Source organism: Bos mutus, chromosome 27 (genome assembly GCF_027580195.1).
Source record: "Bos mutus isolate GX-2022 chromosome 27, NWIPB_WYAK_1.1, whole genome shotgun sequence".
Classification (NCBI taxonomy): domain Eukaryota; kingdom Metazoa; phylum Chordata; class Mammalia; order Artiodactyla; family Bovidae; genus Bos; species Bos mutus.
The window spans coordinates 21,827,148-21,849,575 of NC_091643.1; the positions used below are offsets into that span (position 1 = coordinate 21,827,148).

The 22,428-nt window shown below is 39.3% G+C and overlaps 1 protein-coding gene across 4 annotated transcripts in view; it reads right to left on the reverse strand.

The window, feature by feature from the left end:
• The window catches only part of DLC1 (DLC1 Rho GTPase activating protein), a 443,006-nt gene that overhangs the window by 201,061 nt on the left and 219,517 nt on the right, over positions 1–22,428 (reverse strand). For all 4 annotated transcript variants that reach the window (XR_011462861.1, XM_070364153.1, XM_070364152.1 and 1 more), the window contains one exon: positions 13,989–14,022. Coding sequence is in view for 3 of the 4 variants with exons in the window: in XM_070364153.1 (XP_070220254.1) it covers positions 13,989–14,022 (34 nt within the window). In the remaining variant the exon portion in view is untranslated. The remainder of the gene's footprint in view (positions 1–13,988; positions 14,023–22,428) is intronic.

Sequence of the window (22,428 nt, forward strand, 5' to 3'; positions counted from 1 at the left end):
GGAGGAGGAGAAGTGAAAGAGAGAGAGAAACAGATCATCCACTGGTCACTCAATGTATTCTCTGGCCTTGAGTCACATGTGTCTCTCACCCCAGCCACCTGCCCCCAGTCCAATGGACTCTGGCCATAGGATAGGATGGGGGGAGGGAAGTCACAGTGTACATAGGCTGCCACTTCCCAGGGAAGAAGATAAGATGAGCAGTGACATCTGTCTGATTCAAAGGAAGAGCTCATCCAACAATACAGCAACTGAGGTTCTGGACAAAAAATAGCACTCAGGCAAATCCTTGAAGGAAGTGTATGATTTGGAGAGAAAACAATAGAAGAGTGTTTTGGGAACAGTAAACTTCAGGAGCAAAGGCATAAGAAGAGAAATAAGTAGACCACATAAACTATATGAACTATTAGAGTTTTAGTAATTTCGGTCATAATTTTTATTAGAAGACTCAGACGTGGGAGACGTACGTGGTGCTGTTAGGCAGGACAAGGTGGAGGGAGCATCAGCTTTGGAGCAGGAGAAAGTCAAGTTCTATGAGCTCAGGGTGCACTAAAGATGATATTGGGGAAGCGTCTCTTCTCAGAGACCGCGAGGTAAGTGCACAATAAATAACAGCTGTGGATAATGCATTTAGTAGTAGTATCTTTCCTTTGAGAACATGAAGAAATTCTGAAGGAGAGAAATGAAGTAATCACAATCAATGGCTTAGAGAAGAGAGTCTTTTTTTTTTTTTTTTTTTGCCTAAAGAGGAAGAGATAAAAATTAACAAATGTGGTGTGTGCAATATATTTTATGATCAATGAGTTGAAACATTTTTACACTAAAAGTATGTTAAATAAGCTCCTCTAAATGTGGTATATTCAAGCAATGCAATATTAACTTAGTACTAACAAGAAACAAGCTATTATATTATGAAAAGACATGGAGGAATCTTACATGCATAGTTGTAAGTGAAAGCAGTCAATGTGAAAAGCCTACATGTTGTACCACTGAAGCAGCACATAGAATAGCTTCCCTGTCTTAAAAATCCTCTGTGCTCCATCAGTTCATGCCTCCCTTTCCCCAACTCCTGGCAATTCCTGATCTTTTCAGATCAGTCGGTCAGTCGTGTCCGACTCTTTTCGACCCCATGAATCGCAGCACACCAGGCCTCTCTGTCCATCACCAGCTCCCAGAGTTCACCCAGACTCACGTCCATCGAGTCAGTGATGCCATCCAGCCATCTCATCCTCTGTCGTCCCCTTCTCCTCCTGCCCTCAATCCCTCCCAGCATCAGAGTCTTTTCCAATGAGTCAACTCTTCCCATGAGGTGGCCAAAGTATTGGAGTTTCAGCTTTAGCATTATTCCTTCCAAAGAAATCCCAGGGCTGATCTCCTTCAGAATGGACTGGTTGGATCTCCTTGCAGTCCAAGGGACTCTCAAGAGTCTTCTCCAACACCACAGTTCAAAAGCATCAATTCTTTGGTGTTCAGCCTTCTTCACAGTCCAACTCTCACATCCATACACGACCACAGGAAAAACCATAGCCTTGACAAGACAGACCTTTGTTGGCAAAGTAATGTCTCTGCTTTTGAATATGCTGTCTAGGTTGGTCATAACTTTCCTTCCAAGGAGTAAGCGTCTTTTAATTTCATGGCTGCAGTCAGCATCTGCAGTGATTTTGGAGCCCAGAAAAATAAAGTTTGACACTGTTTCCACTCTTTCCCCATCTATTTCCCATGAAGTGATGGGACCGGATACCATGATCTTTGTTTTCTGAATGTTGAGCTTTAAGCCAACTTTTTCACTCTCCACTTTCACTTTCATCAAGAGGCTTTTGAGTTCCTCTTCACTTTCTGCCATAAGGGTGGTGTCATCTGCATATCTGGGATTATTGATATTTCTCCCAGCAATCTTGATTCCAGCTTGTGTTTCTTCCAGTCCAGCGTTTCTCATGATGTACTCTGCATATAAGTTAAATAAACAGGGTGACAATATACAGCCTTGACGAACTCCTTTTCCTATTTGGAACCAGTCTGTTGTTCCATGTCCACTTCTAACTGTTGCTTCCTGACCTGCATACAAATTTCTCAAGAGGCAGATCAGGTGCTCTGATATTCCCATCTCTTTCAGAATTTTCCACAGTTTATTGTGATGCACACAGTCAAAGGCTTTGGCATAGTCAATAAAGCAGAAATAGATGTTTTTCTGGAACTCTCTTGCTTTTTCCATGATCCAGTGGATATTGGTAATTTGATCTCTGGTTCCTCTGCCTTTTCTAAAACCAGTTTGAACATCAGGAAGTTCACGGTTCACATATTGCTGAAAGTATACTTTAAAAGAATGTTATATAATTTTTTTTTTTTTTTAGAATGTTATATAATTTGAACTGTACTTTCCACTCAGTTTTCCTATGAACTGAAAATTTCTTTAAAAAAATAAAGTCTATCAATTCAGTAACCCCTTCTTAGGTGCACAGCACCGTGCGAAGGATTCTTACAAAACTGCTGCGGGCAGAACACGCAATGGACAATGGCAATCCACATATGATTAAGAATGAAAATGACCATAACAAGACTATATATGCTGTATCATTTCAAAAAGCATGAAATTAATATGAGCAGGAGTTGTTACAGAAGACTACAGTGAAGGTCGGACCCAAATGAGACCTTGGGGGATGGGGCAGTTAAATTTCTGGAAGGGAAACAGGAGGAACAAAGGTCAACTTATATAGAAGCAAATTCAGGAGAAAAGCAAGGTTGCTACCATGGTTACAGCGGAAGATGCAAGTCAGGGGAGGACGGGAGATAAGGTGGGAAAGGAAGGGTAAGGTCTGTCTGATTAAGGAAAAATTTGTTCCTCAGCCTTAGGAACTTTGGCATTTAGCCACTACCTGCAGCATAGTGGTTAAGAACACGCGCTCTAGCCTGTGTTGCTTGCTTTGAATCTTGCCTCGGCAGTAGTGTGACTTTGGTTATTTTAGGAAACCTCTCTGAGTCTCAGCTTCCTCATCTCCCTAATGTGGAAAACATTACGTCTACATTATATTATTGCTAGAGGATTAAATTAAGTCATATCAATAAAGTGCTTGGAAAAGTGCAGGCACAGAGTAAATGTTTGATATTGAGCCATTCAACCATTCATTCGACAGACATTAAGTCAAAAACCTCCTAAGAGGCTGGTGCTATACAGGTGCAGGGAAAATGTCTGCCTTTAAGGAAATAACAACACAGCAGGAAAAACACTGGATAAATACATAGAAGACCAGAGATTAAAAAGGGTAGATAAAGAAGTGATGAAGTGTACCACATTGTTCTCCATTTATCTATTTCCTCAAATCCATAGAAACAACAGATTTAACATTTATTTTAAGGAGTTTATCACCAGCATTAACATAATGTTGTAGGTCAATATACTGCAAAAACAAACTCATAGAAAAAGAGATCAGGTTTGTTATTACCAGTGCTAGAGAGGGGGAATTGGATGGAGGTCAAAAGGTTCAAACTTCCAATTATAAAATAAGCAATACTAGGGATGTGACAGAGAAGGCAATGGCATCCCATTCCAGTACTCTTGCCTGGAAAATCCCATGAACGGAGGAGCTTGGTGGGCTGCAATCCATGGGGTCGCTAAGAGTCAGACACGACTTCACTTTCACTTTTCACTTTCATGCATTGGAGAAGGAAATGGCAACCCACTCCAGTGTTCTTGCTTGGAGAATCCCAGGGATGGGGGAGGCTGGTGGGCTGCTGTCTATGGGGTCGCACAGAGTCGGACACGACTGAAGCAACTTAGCAGCAGCAGCAGCAGCAGCAGCAGGGATGTGATGTACAACATGAGAAATATAATTAACACTCTGTGGTGCTCAGCTGCTTCAGTCATATCTGACTCTGCGACCCTATGGGCCACAGCCTGCCAGGCTCCTCTGTCCATGGGATTCTCCAGGCAAGAGTACTGGAGTAGATGGCGCTTCCCTTCTCCAGGGGATCTTCCTGACCCAGGGCTCAAGCCCACATCTCTTATGTCTCCTGCGTTGTCAGGCGAGTTCGTTACCTCTAGCATCACTGCTGTATGTTATAAAGGAAAGTTGTTAAGAGTGTAAATCTTAAGAGTTCTCATCACAAGAAAAAAAGTTTTTCCTATTTATTTTGTATCTTTATGAGAGGATGGATATTCATGGAACTTCTCGTGGTAATCATTTCATGATATAGCTATGTCAAATCATTATGCTGTATACCTTAAACTTACACAGTGCTGTCTGTCAATTAAATCTCAAGAAAACTGAGAGGGAAAAAAAGCAGTTTATAACATTAGCAGTTGGGAGTCGCTGGAATATGTTTTCTGGGGAAGCACAGTGGTTAGAAAAATTAAGACAAAAAGCAAAACCCCAGTTTGGTGGGCAAGTGAGGGCTCTTGATGACCATTTTGCTTAAACACCACTCATAGAATTCTAGAAGATCATTTCTACATGATAACAGTAGTCAGGGCAAAATAGTTCCTTCTAGTCATGAACCACTCTCCTGAAATGGCCAAACTGGTACTCTGGACAGCCAGCACATAACAATATGAGCACCAGCCTTTTCTTGGGTATTGGTTACTTTATTATGATTGTAAATTACTGTCTTAGATGTCCCACTTAGATAAGCCATATCTCAAAATCATACTTTAGTTATAAAACAGAGATACTTATGGATCCATCTGGAAGAGATACTGATCTCAGTCCTTTGCCTATAGAAACACAAATCAAAGTCCTAAAAACCAATGGAAGATCAAGAAGAGAAGAAAAATACGATCATACCAGCAGACTTTTTAGTCATTCCACACTCATGTCAAAGTGATACCTCTCATATGTACCTTTCCAGGCTAAGTGGCACCTTTCGAAAGAAATTAGAATACGATACACAATTATCTTGTGGGCACATATTTGTGTGTACATTCAAACTATTAATAAGAGTAACTGAACTGCAAACTGAGGACTCTATAAAGGTAAATATTTGGAGGAATCAGATGATCAGATATGATTTTCAAACTAAATGCAAGCTGTATTGCTTTGTAAATAAAACTGATAGAAGGAGGTCTTTTCATAAACTGTCTTTCTTCAGTTCAGTTCAATTCAGTCGCTTAGTTGTGTCCAACTCTTTGCAACCCCATGAATCGCAGCACGCCATGCCTCCCTGTCCATCACCAACTCCCAGAGTTCACCCAGACTCACGTCCATCGAGTCAGTGATGCCATCCAGCCATCTCATCCTCTGTCGTCCCCTTCTCCTCCTGCCCTCAATCCCTCCCAGCATCAGAGTCTTTTCCAATGAGTCAACTCTTCGCATGAGGTGGCCAAAGTTTCAGCTTTAGCATCATTCCTTCCAAAGAAATCCCAGGGCTGATCTCCTTCAGAATGGACTGGTTGGATCTCCTTGCAGTCCAAGGGACTCTAAAGAGTCTTCAACACCACAGTTCAAAAGCATCAATTCTTCGGCGCTCAGCCTTCTTCATAGTCCAACTCTCACATCCATACATGACCACAGGAAAAACCATAGCCTTGACTAGACGAACCTTTGTTGGCAAAGTAATGTCTCTGCTTTTGAATATGCTATCTAGGTTGGTCATAACTTTCCCTCCTAGGAGTAAGCGTCTTTTAATTTCATGGCTGCAGTCAGCATCTGCAGTGATTTTGGAGCCCAAAAAAATAAAGTCTGACACTGTTTCCACTCTTTCCCCATCTATTTCCCATGAAATGATGGGACCAGATGCCATGATCTTAGTTTTCTGAATGTTGAGCATTAAGCCAACTTTCACTCTCCTCTTTCACTTTCATCAAGAGGCTTTTTAGTTCCTCTTCACTTTCTGCCCTAAGGGTGGTGTCATTTGCATATCTGAGGTTATTGATATTTCTCCCGGCAATCTTGATTCCAGCTTGTGTTTGTTCCAGTCTAGCATTTCTCATGATGTACTCTGCATAGAAGTTAAATAAGCAGGGTGACAATATACAGCCTCGACGTACTCCTTTTCCTATTTGGAACCAGTCTGTTGTTCCATGTCCAGTTCTAACTGTTGCTTCCTGACCTGCATACAAATTTCTCAAGAGGCAAGTCAGGTGGTCTGGTACACCCATCTCTTTCAGAATTTTCCACAGTTTATTGTGATCCACACAGTCTTTCTTCAGGGGAGATTAAAAATGACAAATGAACTTTCCTACTAATCAAAGCTCAATGTCAGTTAAAATATGGAAATGCAGAACTGCCTCATGAGCCTGTCCAGGTAGTTCATAGCCACCTCTTCAATGCTGACAGCCATTCTTTCAAGTGATAAAGTCAGACAGCAAAATGTTCACAAGACTTTTTAAAGGAAGAATTTTCAAGCTTGTTAAATACTGTGAACAGCTATAGTCACTGATAGATCAGAGATGAACTAAATGCCAGTATGAGTTGTTCAGTAAATCACATAAATGGATTGATTTAAAACTGTTTCTTGAGCATCTGTTCTGTGCAAGATCATATACTGGGTGAGGGCTGACAAAGATGAAATGAAGGGTTTATGCCTTAATGGAGCTCACAGCCTGATGTGGAAGAGAATTCCTGAACAGCAATACATCATAGGAATCATTAAATACTGTAAAAAGATACCATTCCTTTTTGATACCTACTCCATGTGCAGGAAGCAATATTTGAATTGCTACTTGTTAAAAGAAAAATTTTCATGCCCTTGTATTGCTTGTAATATAATTGAGAAGAAAAGGAAATATGTGTGCTTGGTTCTGGTGATAAGTAGCTTTGTTTTACCTGCTGCTGCTGCTGCTGCTAAGTCGCATCAGTCGTGTCCAACTCTGTGTGACCCCAGAGACGGCAGCCCACCAGGCTCCCCCGTCCCTGGGATTCTCCAGGCAAGAACACTGGAGTGGGTTGCCATTTCCTTCTCCAATAAATGGAATACCAATAGAACATTAAGAAACAGATTTAGAAAATTATCTGTACTGGAAAATATCCTATGAATTCAAGATCTTTCGCATTTAAGAATAACTTACTTATATTTTTCACGAATTCCTTGATACCTGAAAGCTAATGTGTTTTCTCTCAACAGCCCAGTCAACCACAGCCAACTTTTTCATGGATTAGTTTACATTAGGTTTCAGAAAAACTGAGAGGTTATTTGTGGGCATACCCTAAATTCCTTTCTCATAAAAAATCAGGCAAACAGAGACTATAATACTAAGAAAAGTAAAATAAGTGAGTATTTATAAGCCATTAGTAAAAATCTAATGAAATTCATTTTCTGAGAGTGAAAGGAAATAAAGAATTTGGAATGTTGGCCAAAGGCCAGTTTAGCCTGATAAAGACAATTTTCAGATCCTGTTTAACCCTGTGAAACAGCTGGGGGTCTTTGCAGTACAGAAAGTGTTTCACCTAGAATAAAATGATAAGATTCTACATTTGGCTTTGGGAGTATTGTATTTGAAGATTTTAAAAATATCTCATTTATCCATTCATTTACCAAATATAGGGCAACTACAATAATGCCAGGCATTGGAAACACAGAGCTGAATGAAACAAAATTCCATCTTACAAAATGCTTAGAGTCTAATGAGTGAGACAGCCCTAAAACTGACCTGATCTGTACTAAAATGGAGACACAGAATGGGGCACAGTCTTTCAAAGAAGAATGCTGAAATCGAGCAGGCCTAGTTTTGTCTGTCAAATCTTTTTGGATCTATCGATACTGGAACATGACTCAGAGTGGAATCTTACATTGCATGGGTAGGTCTCTGAATTAAAGAAATGATAATAAGACTGGAAAAGGAGGAATATCTTTGCGTTTCAGTTTTTCTCTTTTTGTTATCATCATTTTCCTTCTCAGTGGTCAAAGGCAGCCAAGAAAATTAATACCAAAAGGCACCATGTCTGGGCTTTGTTATTTACTATATTTACAAGGAGCTTGTAATGAAATTGTGAAAACCTCGTTTTCCCCTCTTACACGTGTCACAAAGAAGTGCTTGATTTCTATGTTCTGTGTTACCACAACACAAAGTTTGGAGAGACTGAATCTGTTATATGCCTCCAAAAGCTATCTTTCACAAGTGTTTCAGGCTATACTCATTAATTATCTTGATTTTTAACATTTTCTGACCAACAAAATAACCTAGAGACAGGCAAACAAACATCCAAAGAAAAATGACCAATGAATGTAACTAAAGTTCGATTCTGAATCATCTTTCTCAATGGCGCCCTTTGCACATTTGTATGGAATAGATCCCCAAATAACATCCTTAATTAATTACCTAGTTGAGATACTTGGCAGTTGTGTGGGTAGCAGGCATCAAGAAAGGAGTTGAGGTGAGGAGTCAAAATGTTTTGGAACCATATTAACTGTAAAGATTGAAGCCAAAGCATTTTTGTAATTACAATTAATTGGTTAACAGGTATTTACAGAGCACCTACTATATGCTAAGAGCTGTTTTAATTACAGAGCACACAAAGATGATATTCCTAATCTAGAAACACTCATAGCCTAGAGAAGAGATCATACAGAAAAGCAAGATGACAAAACAGTAATTGAAAACACAGAGTTTTCTAGGAGCACAGAAAAGTCCAGGACTAACCCTGCCTTGGAAATAATTCATGAAGGAGGTGTTATTGTTGGATAAGTAGAATTTTCAAGACAAAAAATGCAAAAAAATTAAAAAGTGTTATTTTTGGCTCATGATTTTGGTATATTTTTTATGGGTTGCTCTGCAGCCTAACAAAATTTGTGTTATATGATTTAACTTTAGAATGAGAGATTTCATATTATTCCCTATGACTACTTTTCAAATATGCTTAGAGAGTCACATTTTGCTGACTAAAAACCAATGGTAATTGTCTAATTTTCATGCCTTTGGGCGATGGAGGACACGTTCTAAATAGTAAGGATGGATATTTTTCTCCCCCATGTGATTAAATGAAACTCTATTCATTTATGATAAAGAAAAACATGGTCCATCTCTTCTCTTTTTCCTGAATAAGTAATTTCTCTTTTTCTCCCTCTATCTCCACCTATCATCTGTATTTTTAAAAAGGCAGTTGCATGATCTACATAGAAGTAGAAGGATCAAAGTTAAAATGGGTTCTGTGGCTGTATATTATGGCTGAAGTTGGACAAACCAACCAACCAACACACACAAAGGAACAGAAAGAAGAGAAAATATTGGTGGGTTTATCAGTGAAACCCTTAGCAGGAAACAGATGGCAACCCGGGTAAATTGAGCAGAGTTTAATAACAGAACTATTGACAAAGGTGTAGGGGAACCACGAGGCCAGAGGAGAGAATGATTTAAAGAACATGGGAATCTGGGTGGAAAATGCCAGCTGTGATTCCTCGGGAGGCAGATGGGGGAATAAACGACCCAACCTCACAGCCCTATTGTCCTTCCAACCATTATTCTCCTGTCGAGGCTCCTCACTGGTGCAACAAGAACACAGAAGAGAGCAGCCCAAGCTTTTGCCCACCCTGGTCCACCTCCAGATCACAAAACTGGGGAGAAGGAGGGTGGAGGGTGAACTCGAGGGGTGACATGGGCATATCCAGTGCAATACACAGCATCCAGATTACAAACGGCCAATGACGTCAAGCAGCAAAGTTTGATCTTATCGTGCAATCAGTACGGAGGTTAACAAAAAGCTGAAATAGGAATCGATATGATCAGGTGATGCTTTTCAAAGATAATTTTGGTGACAGTGTAGAGAGTGAACTGATGTAATGTTAAGTTAAGGCAGGGAAACCAGTTCTGGATGCTGTTTCCAAAGCCCAGCGCAAAGTGGAGGGCTGCTTTAAGACAATGGCAGGGAGAATTGACGTGGGATGATAGGATGGCAGCATTGACTGGACCATATGCAGGAGGCGAGGGACGGAGAGTGGGACTGAGTAGACAGGATCCAATTACCCCAGCATCTAGGACATACATTTCTCAGGGAGCAATCTTTTGCGAAAAATCAAAGATTATCTATTCACTTGAGAGAATTTCACATTAATAGAGCTAAGAATTTCTAAAGAGACTTTAAAATATGGACAAGTCTGCCTACACTGTGATAATCTCTGTCTGAATGAACTGACTCAAAGAAAGTGATCTCTTTCTTCCACATGGACAGCTGCTCAGCTGTGTTAATTGGTGCCCTGAGGAAGTGTTCAAGAAGTCTGAGCAGACACGGGCAGGAGTAACATAGCTAGAGTCTCTCCGGCTTTCACACGTGGTGGTTATAAGCACAACTCATTATCACAAGACACAGCTACCATTTTTTAGAGCCTACTTTGTGCCAAGCATTGTAGCCTTACAATTACAATATGGCAGTTTCTTTATTTATTCTCTAGAAATGGGAAAATGAAGAGGTTAAGTAACTTGCTCAAGGCTACACGGACAGGAAGCAGATGTGCTGGAAAATATACCAGTGGCTTTGGGCTCACTCTTTACAGATTCTGGTGGCATAAAGGAAGCTAACTGAAATTATTCTGTGTTGAATACAATTACACATACTAATACTTGTGCGATTAATTCTGATTTTTTAAAACAAAATGTATTGGACTCTCAAGATCTGGAGAATGCACATTCCAATATAGAATTTCTTGAAAACAGTATTTTTATTTGATTCTTTTCTTGGGAGGCTTTCTGAATAACTTGGGTTAAGAATTTTTCTTTGAGAAAAGGAAAAGGAGGATGCTGGCCCAATGCAATATTCTCCTCTAGAGTCTGAGTTCCTTCTGGGCGAGGACCATGTCTTGTTCGTAACAGCTTCCTTGATAAAACCTAATACGACGCTTAGTGCATGTTGCTTTTCAATACATATTTGTGGAGTAAATGGACCAATGGGATGCTGTTTAACAACCGCAGTCTTCCTTTGCAGGGCTTTGTCATCCCAAGATGGCAGAGAAGCAGCAGAATGATTCCACTGGGCTCAATTCATGTAGCAACACAGATCAGAAGAGAAGACAGCTACTTAGACCCCACACTGGGGCAACCACACAACTGCAACTTAAGAATTATTAATAGCATGCTCCCCAAATGATTTTGTTTAGAGCTTCATAAAGCCTGGTGGAGCTGGTTCCAGTTGGCTTGGACGAGAGGTCACACAGATTAAAATAGACTTTCTTAATAAGAAACAATAGGCTACATTCATTTAGCCAAACAAAAAAAAAATGACAGGCCTTAGGGGTGGGAATGAAGCTTAATCCTATTTAAAGGCTCAATTAACCCCTAGAAGATTGAGTAGGTCCTCTGCCTTTCCTGTCATTCCTCTGTCTAGCAGAGCTTAAAAACAAAGATTCATAAAAAGGAATAAAGATATTCATATCTGTACATAAAACACTCAAAGTATTTTAAATATGGCATAATAAATTTTAGAAATTTAGGAAACTGATTAGACTTTCATAGTCCTTTAAAACCCTTTGAAATGAATCATACTCTCTTTTGAATTGGCAAATCTGTTGCCAACTGAATAAAATATTCAAACATAAGCCTCTATCTTAACATTTAAATTCATTGATTAAAAAAACATTTCTTTCTTGTATTTATGTTCTCAAACAAAATTGTATTTCCTCCTTCTTGTATTTCCAATTATATTTCCTTATAATGTACTGTACATTCTCAAGAAATCTAAATTAGAATCCATTCTGGAGTGAATTTCAATCCTTCTAATGTTTTAATGCACAGAAGCCATGTTCTGCTCAAATCAGCCCATCCTGGGTTAAACGTCTGAGATAGGGCATCCGGGGGCCCGCTTAGGTCACACATACGAAAGGTCAGTGCATCTGACCTTTCACAAATCATCTGTAAATGAAACTTATCAACTTAAAAATTTCTGCCCCAGCAGTGTAAAAATGACCCAAAGAGATAATTAAATAGTGACACTTAATTTCATGTTTTTTGTTGTTGTTGTTGTTATTGTTGAGGAGAAAAACATCTGGGACTATGGCTTTTAAAAAGTGTTGTGTGCATTATATGTATGTTCCCTGTTTAATTAGCTCTTTGTTTTAATAAAAATGTCTTTAAGAGGAGCTTGATAACTGAGGTGCTTCTCCCTAGCACACTGACGTCACTTAGGCAGAAAAAGTCTTCACCTCTTCAGTCTCTCAAGCAATGGCATTTCCAGCCTTTCTCCCCCTGCCCCTCCAGCCAAGAATTCCTATCCTAATTTTCTCCTTGGGGTATGGAAGAATGTGCTGATTTTCTGGAATAAGATGACAACTTTGCTCTGTTACATCCTTTGTTTAAATTGTAGCCAATCCTGCAAATTACAGAGAATGTCACAGCACAAGATAAAGCACAGCTTTGGCTAAGTTCCTTTTTCTTTGTGATGCAAATGCGCTCTTCACCATTTATGTTTTGTTCTAAGGAGATAGCTAATACGTCAATTATTGAAGATATAAGAGCTTGGTAACGGTAATTTGAATCTGTTTAGTATATAGCATTAGTCCAGCGCATGATACCAACGCATGATAAACCGAGCAGTTTTTCTCTTGAACTGACACAAGATACCAGTTCCACGTTTTTCTTTTATTTGGAAGGCTTACCTTTCAACATATTAGACAGAAGAGGCTAGACACAGCCTAAACAGAGGAGAACACTTTAGCTCTCGGAAGGACATAAACTATGAAAACTCGTGTGTGAAAACTATCTGGCAGCAAAAATCGAGTCACTGAACTTGACACAACATCCCCCATAAAACAATCTTATCAGAACAACTCTATTGCATTAGTGTAAAGTCACTTGAAGTCATGACATCTTTTAGATGATTCTATAAACTTTTAATTTGGCTTTTAAAAATTACACACATCAAAGAGCTAAGTGATGTGCTTCAAGCTTGGTAAAGCACCTTTAATCTGTTTTTTAAAAACAGATTAAAAATTTTTTTTTTTAAATTTTACACAGAAAACGTTAAGACCATACTGAGGATGATCAACAGATTGTTAAAAAGCATACCATTCCACCAATCTGAGTCTAATTTTTTTCATATTTCTGCATTTCTCATTAATCCTCATCTACTTCCCACAGTACTGTTGAACAGTTATAATTATAGCACAGAGCACAAAGATATATTATCATTTTTTTCTAATGAACTATCCATATCGCTACACAATTGTATTTTTGATGGCATGACATAATCTTTAAACAAGCACAACTTTTTCTAGGACTACTAAACGAGCTACTAAGATTTTTATTTTTTTTAATTTAATTTAATTTTTAAACTTTACATAATTGTATTAGTTTTGCCAAATATCAAAATGAATCCGCCACCGTATACCTGTGTTCCCCATCCTGAACCCTCCTCCCTCCTCCCTCCCCATACCATCCCTCTGGGTCGTCCCAGTGCTCTAGCCCCAAGCATCCAGCATCGTGCATCGAACCTCTTGGTCCCTCAGTAGCCTCAAGGGACTGGTTCTGGGACTCCCTGTGGGCACCAAAGTCCACGAATGCTCAAGTCTCTTACATAAAATGTCCCAGTACTTATACACAATCCACACACATCCTCCTACATCCTTTAAGTTCCTTCTAGATTAGCTATAATAACTAACACAAAGTAAATGCTATGTAAATAGTTGCCTTTGTGGCAAATTTCAGTTTTTCTCTTTTGGATCTTTCTGGAAATCTTTGCTTTTTCAAATATTTTTGACCCAGATTGATTGAGTCCATGGATGCAGAACCCATGGATCCAAAGGGCTGACTGTATGAGCAACAGATCTCCAAAGACCATTCCTCAGTACACCGAACAACATCTAATTGTTTTTCTCAAGAAAAGAGTTGTGATCGCATTTACAATTAAGGCCACAAGAATTACACACCGTATTCTAACAAGATATAATGTTATGTTAGAAAACCATATTTTTTCATCGCATTTTGAACAAAACTTATTTTCCAGGAATTCAACCATAACTTTTGCCCAGAAACTGAGGAGATGTATGCATTTTAGATATTTAATGAAATGTCTACATGAAGATGGAATTTTATTCTACAATGGATAGGAGTGAAAACAAAACCAGTGTCAACTTACCAGCCTTTTCCTTCTCTGAGAGACCTGGAATCCCCTGAAAAAGAAGAAAAGCCAGAAATTGTGGTATTATTAGAAGGAAATAGCAAACAATATTATTAGGAACAAAATGATGCCCCATAAATGAAGCAAAAATTAAATAGGGCCTGACACTAGAGATATCAGAGAAGAGGAACTGAATAGACATTTTTTTTCCCCCAAAGAAGACATATAAATGGCAAACAAGCATATGAAAGGTGTTCAGCATCACTAGTCATCAGGGACACGCAAATCAAAGCCACAGTGAGACATCAACTCACACGTACAGAATGCCCATCGTCAAAAAGACGAGAGATGATTAGTACAGGTGAGGATGTGGAGAAAAGGGAACCCTTGTGCACTGACAGTGGGCATGTAATTCGGTACAACTATTATGGAAAGTAGAATGGAGGTGTCTCAAAAAGTTAAAAATACTTTATACTTTCCATATATATGATCCAATAATCCCATGTCTGGGTATATATGTCTAAAGAAAAGGAAAGAGGATATCAAAGAGGTATCTGCACTCCCAGCTGCACAGCAACATTATCCACAATGGCCAAGATAAGGTAACAGCCTAAGTGCCTACTGATGGATGAATGGATAAAGAAGATGTGCTGTGCATGTGTGTGTGTGGTTGTGTGTGTGTGTAATATTATTCAGGCCTGAATAAGAAGGAAATCATACCATTTGCTTTAACATGTGTTTTGACGTCATTATGCAAAGTGAAATAAAGAAAAATACAACATGGTATTTTTAATATGTGGAATCTTTAAAAAAAAAAAAAAAAACATGAAACAGAGAGAGTATAAAAGTGGTTGCCAGGGGCTGGTGGAGTGGGAGAAATAGGGAAGGATTAGTGAAAGGTATAAATGTTCAGCTATAAGATGAATAAGGTCTAAAGGATTTAATGTAAAGCATGGGGATTACAGTTGATAACTGTATTATATAATTGGTATTTTTTAAGAGAGTAGAATTCAAATGTTCTCACCAAAAAAAAAGACAAATATGCGAGGTGATGGGTATATTAATTAATGAAAGAGGGAATCCTTCCACAATGTATGTGTTCTGTGCTTAGTCACTCAGTTGTGTCCGACTCTTTGTGAGCCCAAGGACTGTAACCCACCAGGCTCCTCCGTCCATGGGATTTCCCAGGCAAGAATACTGGAGTGGGGTGCCATTTCTTCCTCCAGGGGATCTCTCAACCCAGGGATTGAAGCTGCATCTCCCGTGTCTCCTGCATTGCAGACGGATTCTTTACCCTCTGAGCCATCAGGGAAGCCCTTCACGATGTATACATCAATCAAATGAGGTATATGATCTGATGTCTATAATCACCAATCAAATGATGATTGATTTGATATATACATATCAAATCACTACAGTGCACACTTGAAATGTCTTAACATTTTATTTGACAACTATACTTCAATGAAGCTGAAAAGAAAAAGGAGAGCGAGCTGTGGTACTGTTGTAAAGTCACTAGATCCAGCTAAGCTCATTGTAAATTAGTCATGTAATTGTCTTCCTCTCTGAAGACAGACTCATCTCACCCTTAAAAGGTATTGCAATAAATGAAACTAAAAACACTTTGAATTTGGATCGAATTTTTTATAGTTCAATTTCTTTGTCCTATTTTGGGAGGCAAAGAATGTTAATTGTTTGGTCAGTATCTGGGCCTTTCAAGTCTCTGTCCAGTCCTCTCAAGGCTCAGACTCCTCCTTTATACAAGGGGATAAACACCTCGACTTCACAGGGCTGCTGAAAGCGCCAGATGTAGTGGCTTCTGTAAAGCACATGAGGTCCTTAGGAAAAGACAGCCGCTCTATTTGCTACTTTGGGCACTGGTCCAATGAGCAAATTACTGAAATGAGAGGTTTAGAAGTTCAATTCCTAGTAACGATTATCTATCACTATTATTTAGAAACTAGAGTTCAGGATGAGATGTCTTCAACAGACTTTAAGGTACCTTAAAACAAACTAAGGAAGTGAGCTTATGATTGCCATTCACCTCAGTCACTCATGTATAAAATACAGTTAGCATGAGGGTATTAACTTTTATTGGAAAGCCTTTTATAAATCTATCTGGCCTACTGGGATTTCACGCTTTCAATTCCATAACTGCTGACCACACAAGATGTCTACAAGCATGTCTCTCTCCCCTTCTTTAGGGGACAAAGTCTTCAGAGTTGAGGGAAGGAAAATAGGCTCAAATGGGAAATTAATTTTGGTGCACATGTGTATGAGAGAGAGCGAGAGAGGGACAGAGGAAAGTTCATGTGCACCTCTCTTGCAGGTCAGCCTAAGAAAATAATATCAATCTCCATTTTTGGAAATCTCAAAGATCAAGACTCTTATTTTCTTTGTGAGATATTGATTATTGTCGAGAACCTCACCTTTGGAATTTACAGGATTTGGAGATTGTTGCAGTTTTTCAAGTAAGGGAAAAATCTATGGATAAAAAAATGGAGGATTTGTTTTGGCAAAGATTGATCTACAGTGAAAGCATATTTTGACTTAATCTTGATCTACCTTTAGTTGTTCACTTCTTGTTCTCTGGCTGTGAATGCTGACTCTGCAACCTGGCAAAGATGCAGCCCTGAGGAGAACATTGGGTTATTAAATGGCAGAGTGGAGGACCACGTCCAGACAGCAGGGCATCAGATGGACTGCATAGGCTTCCACCCCTGTCCTCAGCACCCTTTTATTTACAGCAAGATCATCTGATTTCTTCTTTGTTTCAAGAAGAATTTCTCTGATTCTGTCTTCCCTTGACAAGAAAGTCATCCTACAGCTTTGGCAATGTTTGTTTACTTCTTATGTCTCTATTTTGGGAAACGTCTAAGAATGGAATTAAATCCATACTATATATTTTAAACCTAGCCTCAGATTTGTCCCCTGACTAAAGATAAGGGCTTTTAAAATTAAATTTTCTCTTTTGTTTCAAGCAAATAAACAACAAAACAAAATAGAAACCCTTTTGTTGACAAGGTTGTAAAGGGTGGTAAATAGGTAATTGGCTCAGCTGGTAAAGAATCTGCCTGCAATGCAGGAGACCCACGTTCGAACCCTGGTTTGGAAAGATCCTCTGGAGAAGGAAATAACTACCCACTCCAGTATTCTTGCGTAAAGAATCCCATGGACAGAGGGGCCTGGTGGGCTAAACTCCATGAGGTCGCATCGAGTCGGACACGATTGAGGGACTAACATTTTCACTTTCATGGAGAAGGTTCCTCAGTGTATGAAGAGCTAACACTTACTAGGTTCTCAGTATGTACAAGGTACAGTTTTAAGATTTTACCTGCATAAACTCACTCAATCCTTACACCAACTCCATGAAGTCTTAAAAAGCACAGTAAGTTTTGTGAGGTCACATTAATAGAATGGAAGCCAGGATACAACTACTCGCATGCTGATCTTCGAGATCACTAATTTCAAAATGCTAATCAGAGTATTTTGAAACAAAGGAGAAGAAAGGTTTGCAGAGGTCCTATGGGCAGATATTGACTTAGACCACAAAATGCTTGTGCAGGATGTCTGTATGAAACATTTAAAAATTTTCTAAATAAGCTCTCTCTTCTTATGGCTAAAGTGTTTTAGACAAATTGAATGTCTTACTCCAATTCCAAGTTGATCAGTGACAGGCCTTCTCCATATTTTATTCTATTTGATTACAAAGTGTGTAACCAAGCATGTGTAAGTAAATATTTCATAAAGATATTAGCCCTATCAAACAAAAATATTTTAGCCTCCAAAGAGCCAGAACCAATATGTCATGTAGACAGTGCCAGTTACTTTAGAATATCACCCCATGCTCTGCATGATTCTTTAAGTTACCAAAACTCACCTCCATTAAATAACAGCAATGGCTATATCAGCACATGGAGAAAGGAAAAGTCAAAGTTTAATGTATCCAACATTTAATACCTTTTCTTTTAAAGCATAATCACATAGTAATAACAGCTGGATATCCTTCAGCTGATTTATATTTGAATTTGAGGGAGAACCATCTCTTTAGAAAATGGTTTATGAATACATTGATTAGATTTGTGAAATTTTCTAGTGATGAAAGGCAATAAATTAAAAAAAATGCTGACACCTGGATTTCAATTAATTAAAGCTATTTGTTGTTTCTTAATTAGTAGCAACTTTTGTGTGTGTATGTGTGTGTGTGTGTGTGTGGAATTCATGATCCAGTTGAAGAAGATAGAGAATAGTTCCACTCAGAGGTTGCTGAATGACAATGATTAGCACTTTTATTGGTGCAACATTAAAAGGTGTAGGAAGATAGTAAATAATTAGGACTACCCAGGCGGAAATGGGATGGTTTTCCTGGGTGTTGAACCCCTGGGGAGAAAGTGCTGGTCAGGAGATTTCTTTTTGCCTTTGATGTAAGAATACTGGAGTGGGTTGCCATTTCCTTCTCCAGAGGATTTTCCCACCCAGGGATCAAACTCAGGTCTCCAGCATGGCAGGCGGATTCTTTACTACTGAGCCACCAGGAAAGTGCATTTCTGGGCTTGGGAAAAAAAATCACTTCATGCAAGCTGTCTGTATCATCTGGTACAAAGTAGGTGTTCATCAAATTTTTGTGGGGATAAAAAACCAAGTGTATATTTGTATATATAGTTTAAGTAATATGCATGACTGTTGCTTATGAGAAAGCTCCCATAAAAAGCATATTTTTGAATTCATTAGGGGTTTTTTTCTTAATAGCTGCCATATGTTTCATTTGAACTGTATCCTCAGGAAGTGATTTAACATTTCTGGCAATAAAGCAATTAAGTAGGATTTTCCTGCTGGCCATATGGGTTCGCTGTAACTTCATATTTTCTTCTCTCATTTCTCAATGGAACAAAGGGAAGTCTAGTAATAACTTCCAAATGAGAGAAAAAAAATTATTCATCGTCTTTTGTTATTTTTCTCTGTGATATTCAAATGATAGTAACACAACCTTTTCTGTGGCTCTCCTTACCTTCCAGTAGTGCTCCACATGCAAAGATTTTTCATTTATGTTCATTTGTTTTAGGTGTTTTACAATTGAATTTTTAAAAAGCCATTAAAGAGAAAGCTTTTTAGTAAAAGGGGAGGAAACAATTTGCTTTCTCTTAATGAAGTCTTTTAAAGCTGTGTGTGGGAACCTAGACTGTGTGTGCGTCTGTTTATGTTTCTGGACATGAAACGTTTTGGGGAAATGCTCATTTTGACGTGCCTTGCGGAAACGCTGTAGACATACGCTGATTCATTTGGTCTGTTGCTAGAATGGCTTTCTGCACTTACAGAAGGACCTCAGCTGGATACCTTTTAGGAATTTATACCAACTACACAGAAGCTGCTAACATAAATAGTAACACAAGTAATGGATGTTGTATCTGAACCCATTTTATAAAATGACAAAACATTCTAATTGATCTTGATGATTTCTAAGTTCATCTTAATGATTTCAGGTAAAATTGAGTAGGATTTTTCCTCTTTAATATGTTAGTTTTATTAATATGTCAAGTCATATATATTGTTGTTGTTGTTCAGTCGCTAAGTAATGTTCGACTCTTTGCGACCCCATGGACTGCAGTACGTTAGGCTTCCCTGTCCTTCACTATCTCCCGGAGTTTGTTCAAACTCACGTCTATTGTGTCGATGATGCCATCCAACCGTCTCATCCTCTATCACTCCCTTCTCCTCTTGCTCTCAATCTCCCAGCATCAGGGTCTTTTCCAATGAGTCGGCTCTTCGCATCAGGTGGCCTGATGCTCCAAAGCACTGGAGCTTCAGCTTCAGTATCAGTCCTTCTAATGAATATTCAGGGTTGATTTTCTTTAGGACTGACCATTTGATCTCCTTGCCATCCAAGGGACTCTCAAGAGTCTTCTCCAGCATCCACAGTTTGAAAGCATCAATTCTTCAGTGCTCAGTCTTTTTTATGGTCCAACTCTCACCAGACTTCCCTGGTGGCTCAGACGGTAAAGCGTCTGTCTACAATGCGGGAGACCGGCTTCAATCTCTGGGTTGGGAAGATGCCCTTGAGAAGGAAATGGCAATCTACTCCAGTACTATTGCCTGGTAAATCCCATGGACAGAGGAGCCTGGTAGGCTACAGCCCATCCAGGCTACAGCCCACGGGGTCACAAAGAGTTGGACACGACTGAGCGACTTCACTTTGACTTTCACTCACATTTGTACCTAACTACTGGAAAAACCGTAGGACCTATATGAACCTTTGTTGGCAAAGTGATGTCTCTGCTTTTTAATACCCTGTCTAGGTTTGTCATAGCTTACCTTCCAAGGAGAAAGAGTCTTTTAATTTCATGACTGCAGTCACTATCTGCAGTGATTTTGAAGCCCAATAATATACATTATTTAATATAAAATAATATATATACACATATATAATATAGAAATATGTATATATATTATATAGAAATGTATTTATATATTGCCTATGACAGTTACTTTTTTCTGTGTTTTGGAATTGGGATGATAGTCTACTACTGTTAAGAAGGCCTTTTGAAGGAATTCCCTGGCGGCCAGTGGTTAGGACTCCACACTTCTACTGCAGGGGGGAACAGAGTTCTTTCTGCTTGGTCCCACAAACCATTCAGTGTGACCAAAAAAAAAAAATGCCCTTTGAAAGTCACCCCCTTACAACAAAGGACAGTAATGAGAGGCTGAAAGATTCTACTTGTAGGTTCCATGTAGGGAAAAATGCTACCATTTATTTTGTCCTTTCTGTCTTTATGCTGCTGCTAAGAAGCGTCAATCGTGTCCGACTCTGTGCGACCCCATATACGGCAGCCCACCAGGCTCCCCGTCCCTGGGGTTCTCCAGGAAAGAACACTGGAGTGGGTTGCCGTTTCCTTCTCCAATGCATGAAAGTGAAAAGTGAAAGTGAAGTCGCTCAGTCGTGTCCGACTCTAGCGACCCCGTGGACTACAGCCTACCAGGCTCCTCCATCCATGGGATTTTCCAGGCAAAAGTACTGGAGTGGGGTGCCACTGCCTTCTCCGTCTGTCTTTATAGGTAGTGCTTATTTTGTATGTTTTCAAATATTAAAGATGCCGGCGCAGAAGTGTCTGGAATATTGTCTTTTTCTATAGGAATTTTTCTCTATTTGTCTTCTTAAAAATGGGAAGAATCAGTGACAGAGTAAATTATTCCTTTCCTTTAAAAACATTCCCTTTTATTCCCACAAAATGTTGTATAGTAAATTTCAAAGTGCATAATTATGTCCCTAAAAATTGCAAGAAAATGTCCCTCAGTGATGGAACTCCCTCGGTCTCAGAGGAGAACACACAAGAGTCCCTTGTGCCCACCATGGACAACAGGAAGGGGTTGGAAAGTCACATTTTTTTTTTAAGACATGAAAGACAACATTAAAGGAAAGTAGGTACACTGGAAAATGGGTTCGTTTCCATATCTATTTATAGACGCTTTTGAAATCACTCCTGTCTGTGATATTGTTAACCAGTCAATGATTTCTGTTTGCTTTCATCTGAACAAAGAAGTTCATTGAGAAAGCTGTGTCTGATTGGCAATCTGATATCATCTGTTTTGGTTTACAAAGTCTTTCTCCAGCTTTGACAGTCATCTTTCACTGAAAACATAGACTTTATTTTTAGAGCAGTTTTAGGTTTACAGCAAAACTGAGAAGAAGCTACAGTTTTCCCCCTAAATCCCTTGCCTGGACACATGCATGCTGCTGCTAAGTCGCTTCAGTCGTGTCCGACTCTGTGCGACCCCATAGATGGCAGCCCACCAGGCTCCCCTGTCCCTGGGATTCTCCAGGCAAGAACACTGGAGTGGGTTGCCATTTCCTTCTCCAGGACACACGCATAGCCTTACTATTATCAATAACTCCCACCAGAATGGTACACTTGTTACAACTGATTGGCCTACATAGTCACATTATTGGCATTCAAAGTTCATAGTTTATATTCAGGTTCACTCTAGGTGTGGTCTACTCTACAAGTTTGGACAAATGAATAAGGACAGGAAAAAAGTGAGTGTTAGCTGCTAAGTTGTGTCTGACTCTTTGTGAAGGCCAGGCTTCTCTGTTGGTGGAATTCTCTAGGCAAGAATACTGGAATGGGTAGCCACTTCCTTCTCCAGGGGATTTTCCCGACCCAGGGATCAATTCTGGGTCTCTCGCATTGCAGGCAGATTCTTTATCGTCTGAGCCATCAAGAAAGCCCCTGTATAAGGACATGTATCTACCATTAAAGTATCGTAGGGAACAGTTTCATTGCTCTAAAAATCCCCTGTAAATCCTCTGTACTCTATTCAGCCCTCTCTCCTTCCTAACCCCTGGTGACCACTGAGGTTTTTACTGTTCCCATAGTTTTGCCTTTTCCAGAATATCATGTAGTTGGAATCAATGTAGCCTTTTCAGATTGGCTTTTTTTCACTTAGCAATATGCACTTAAAGGTT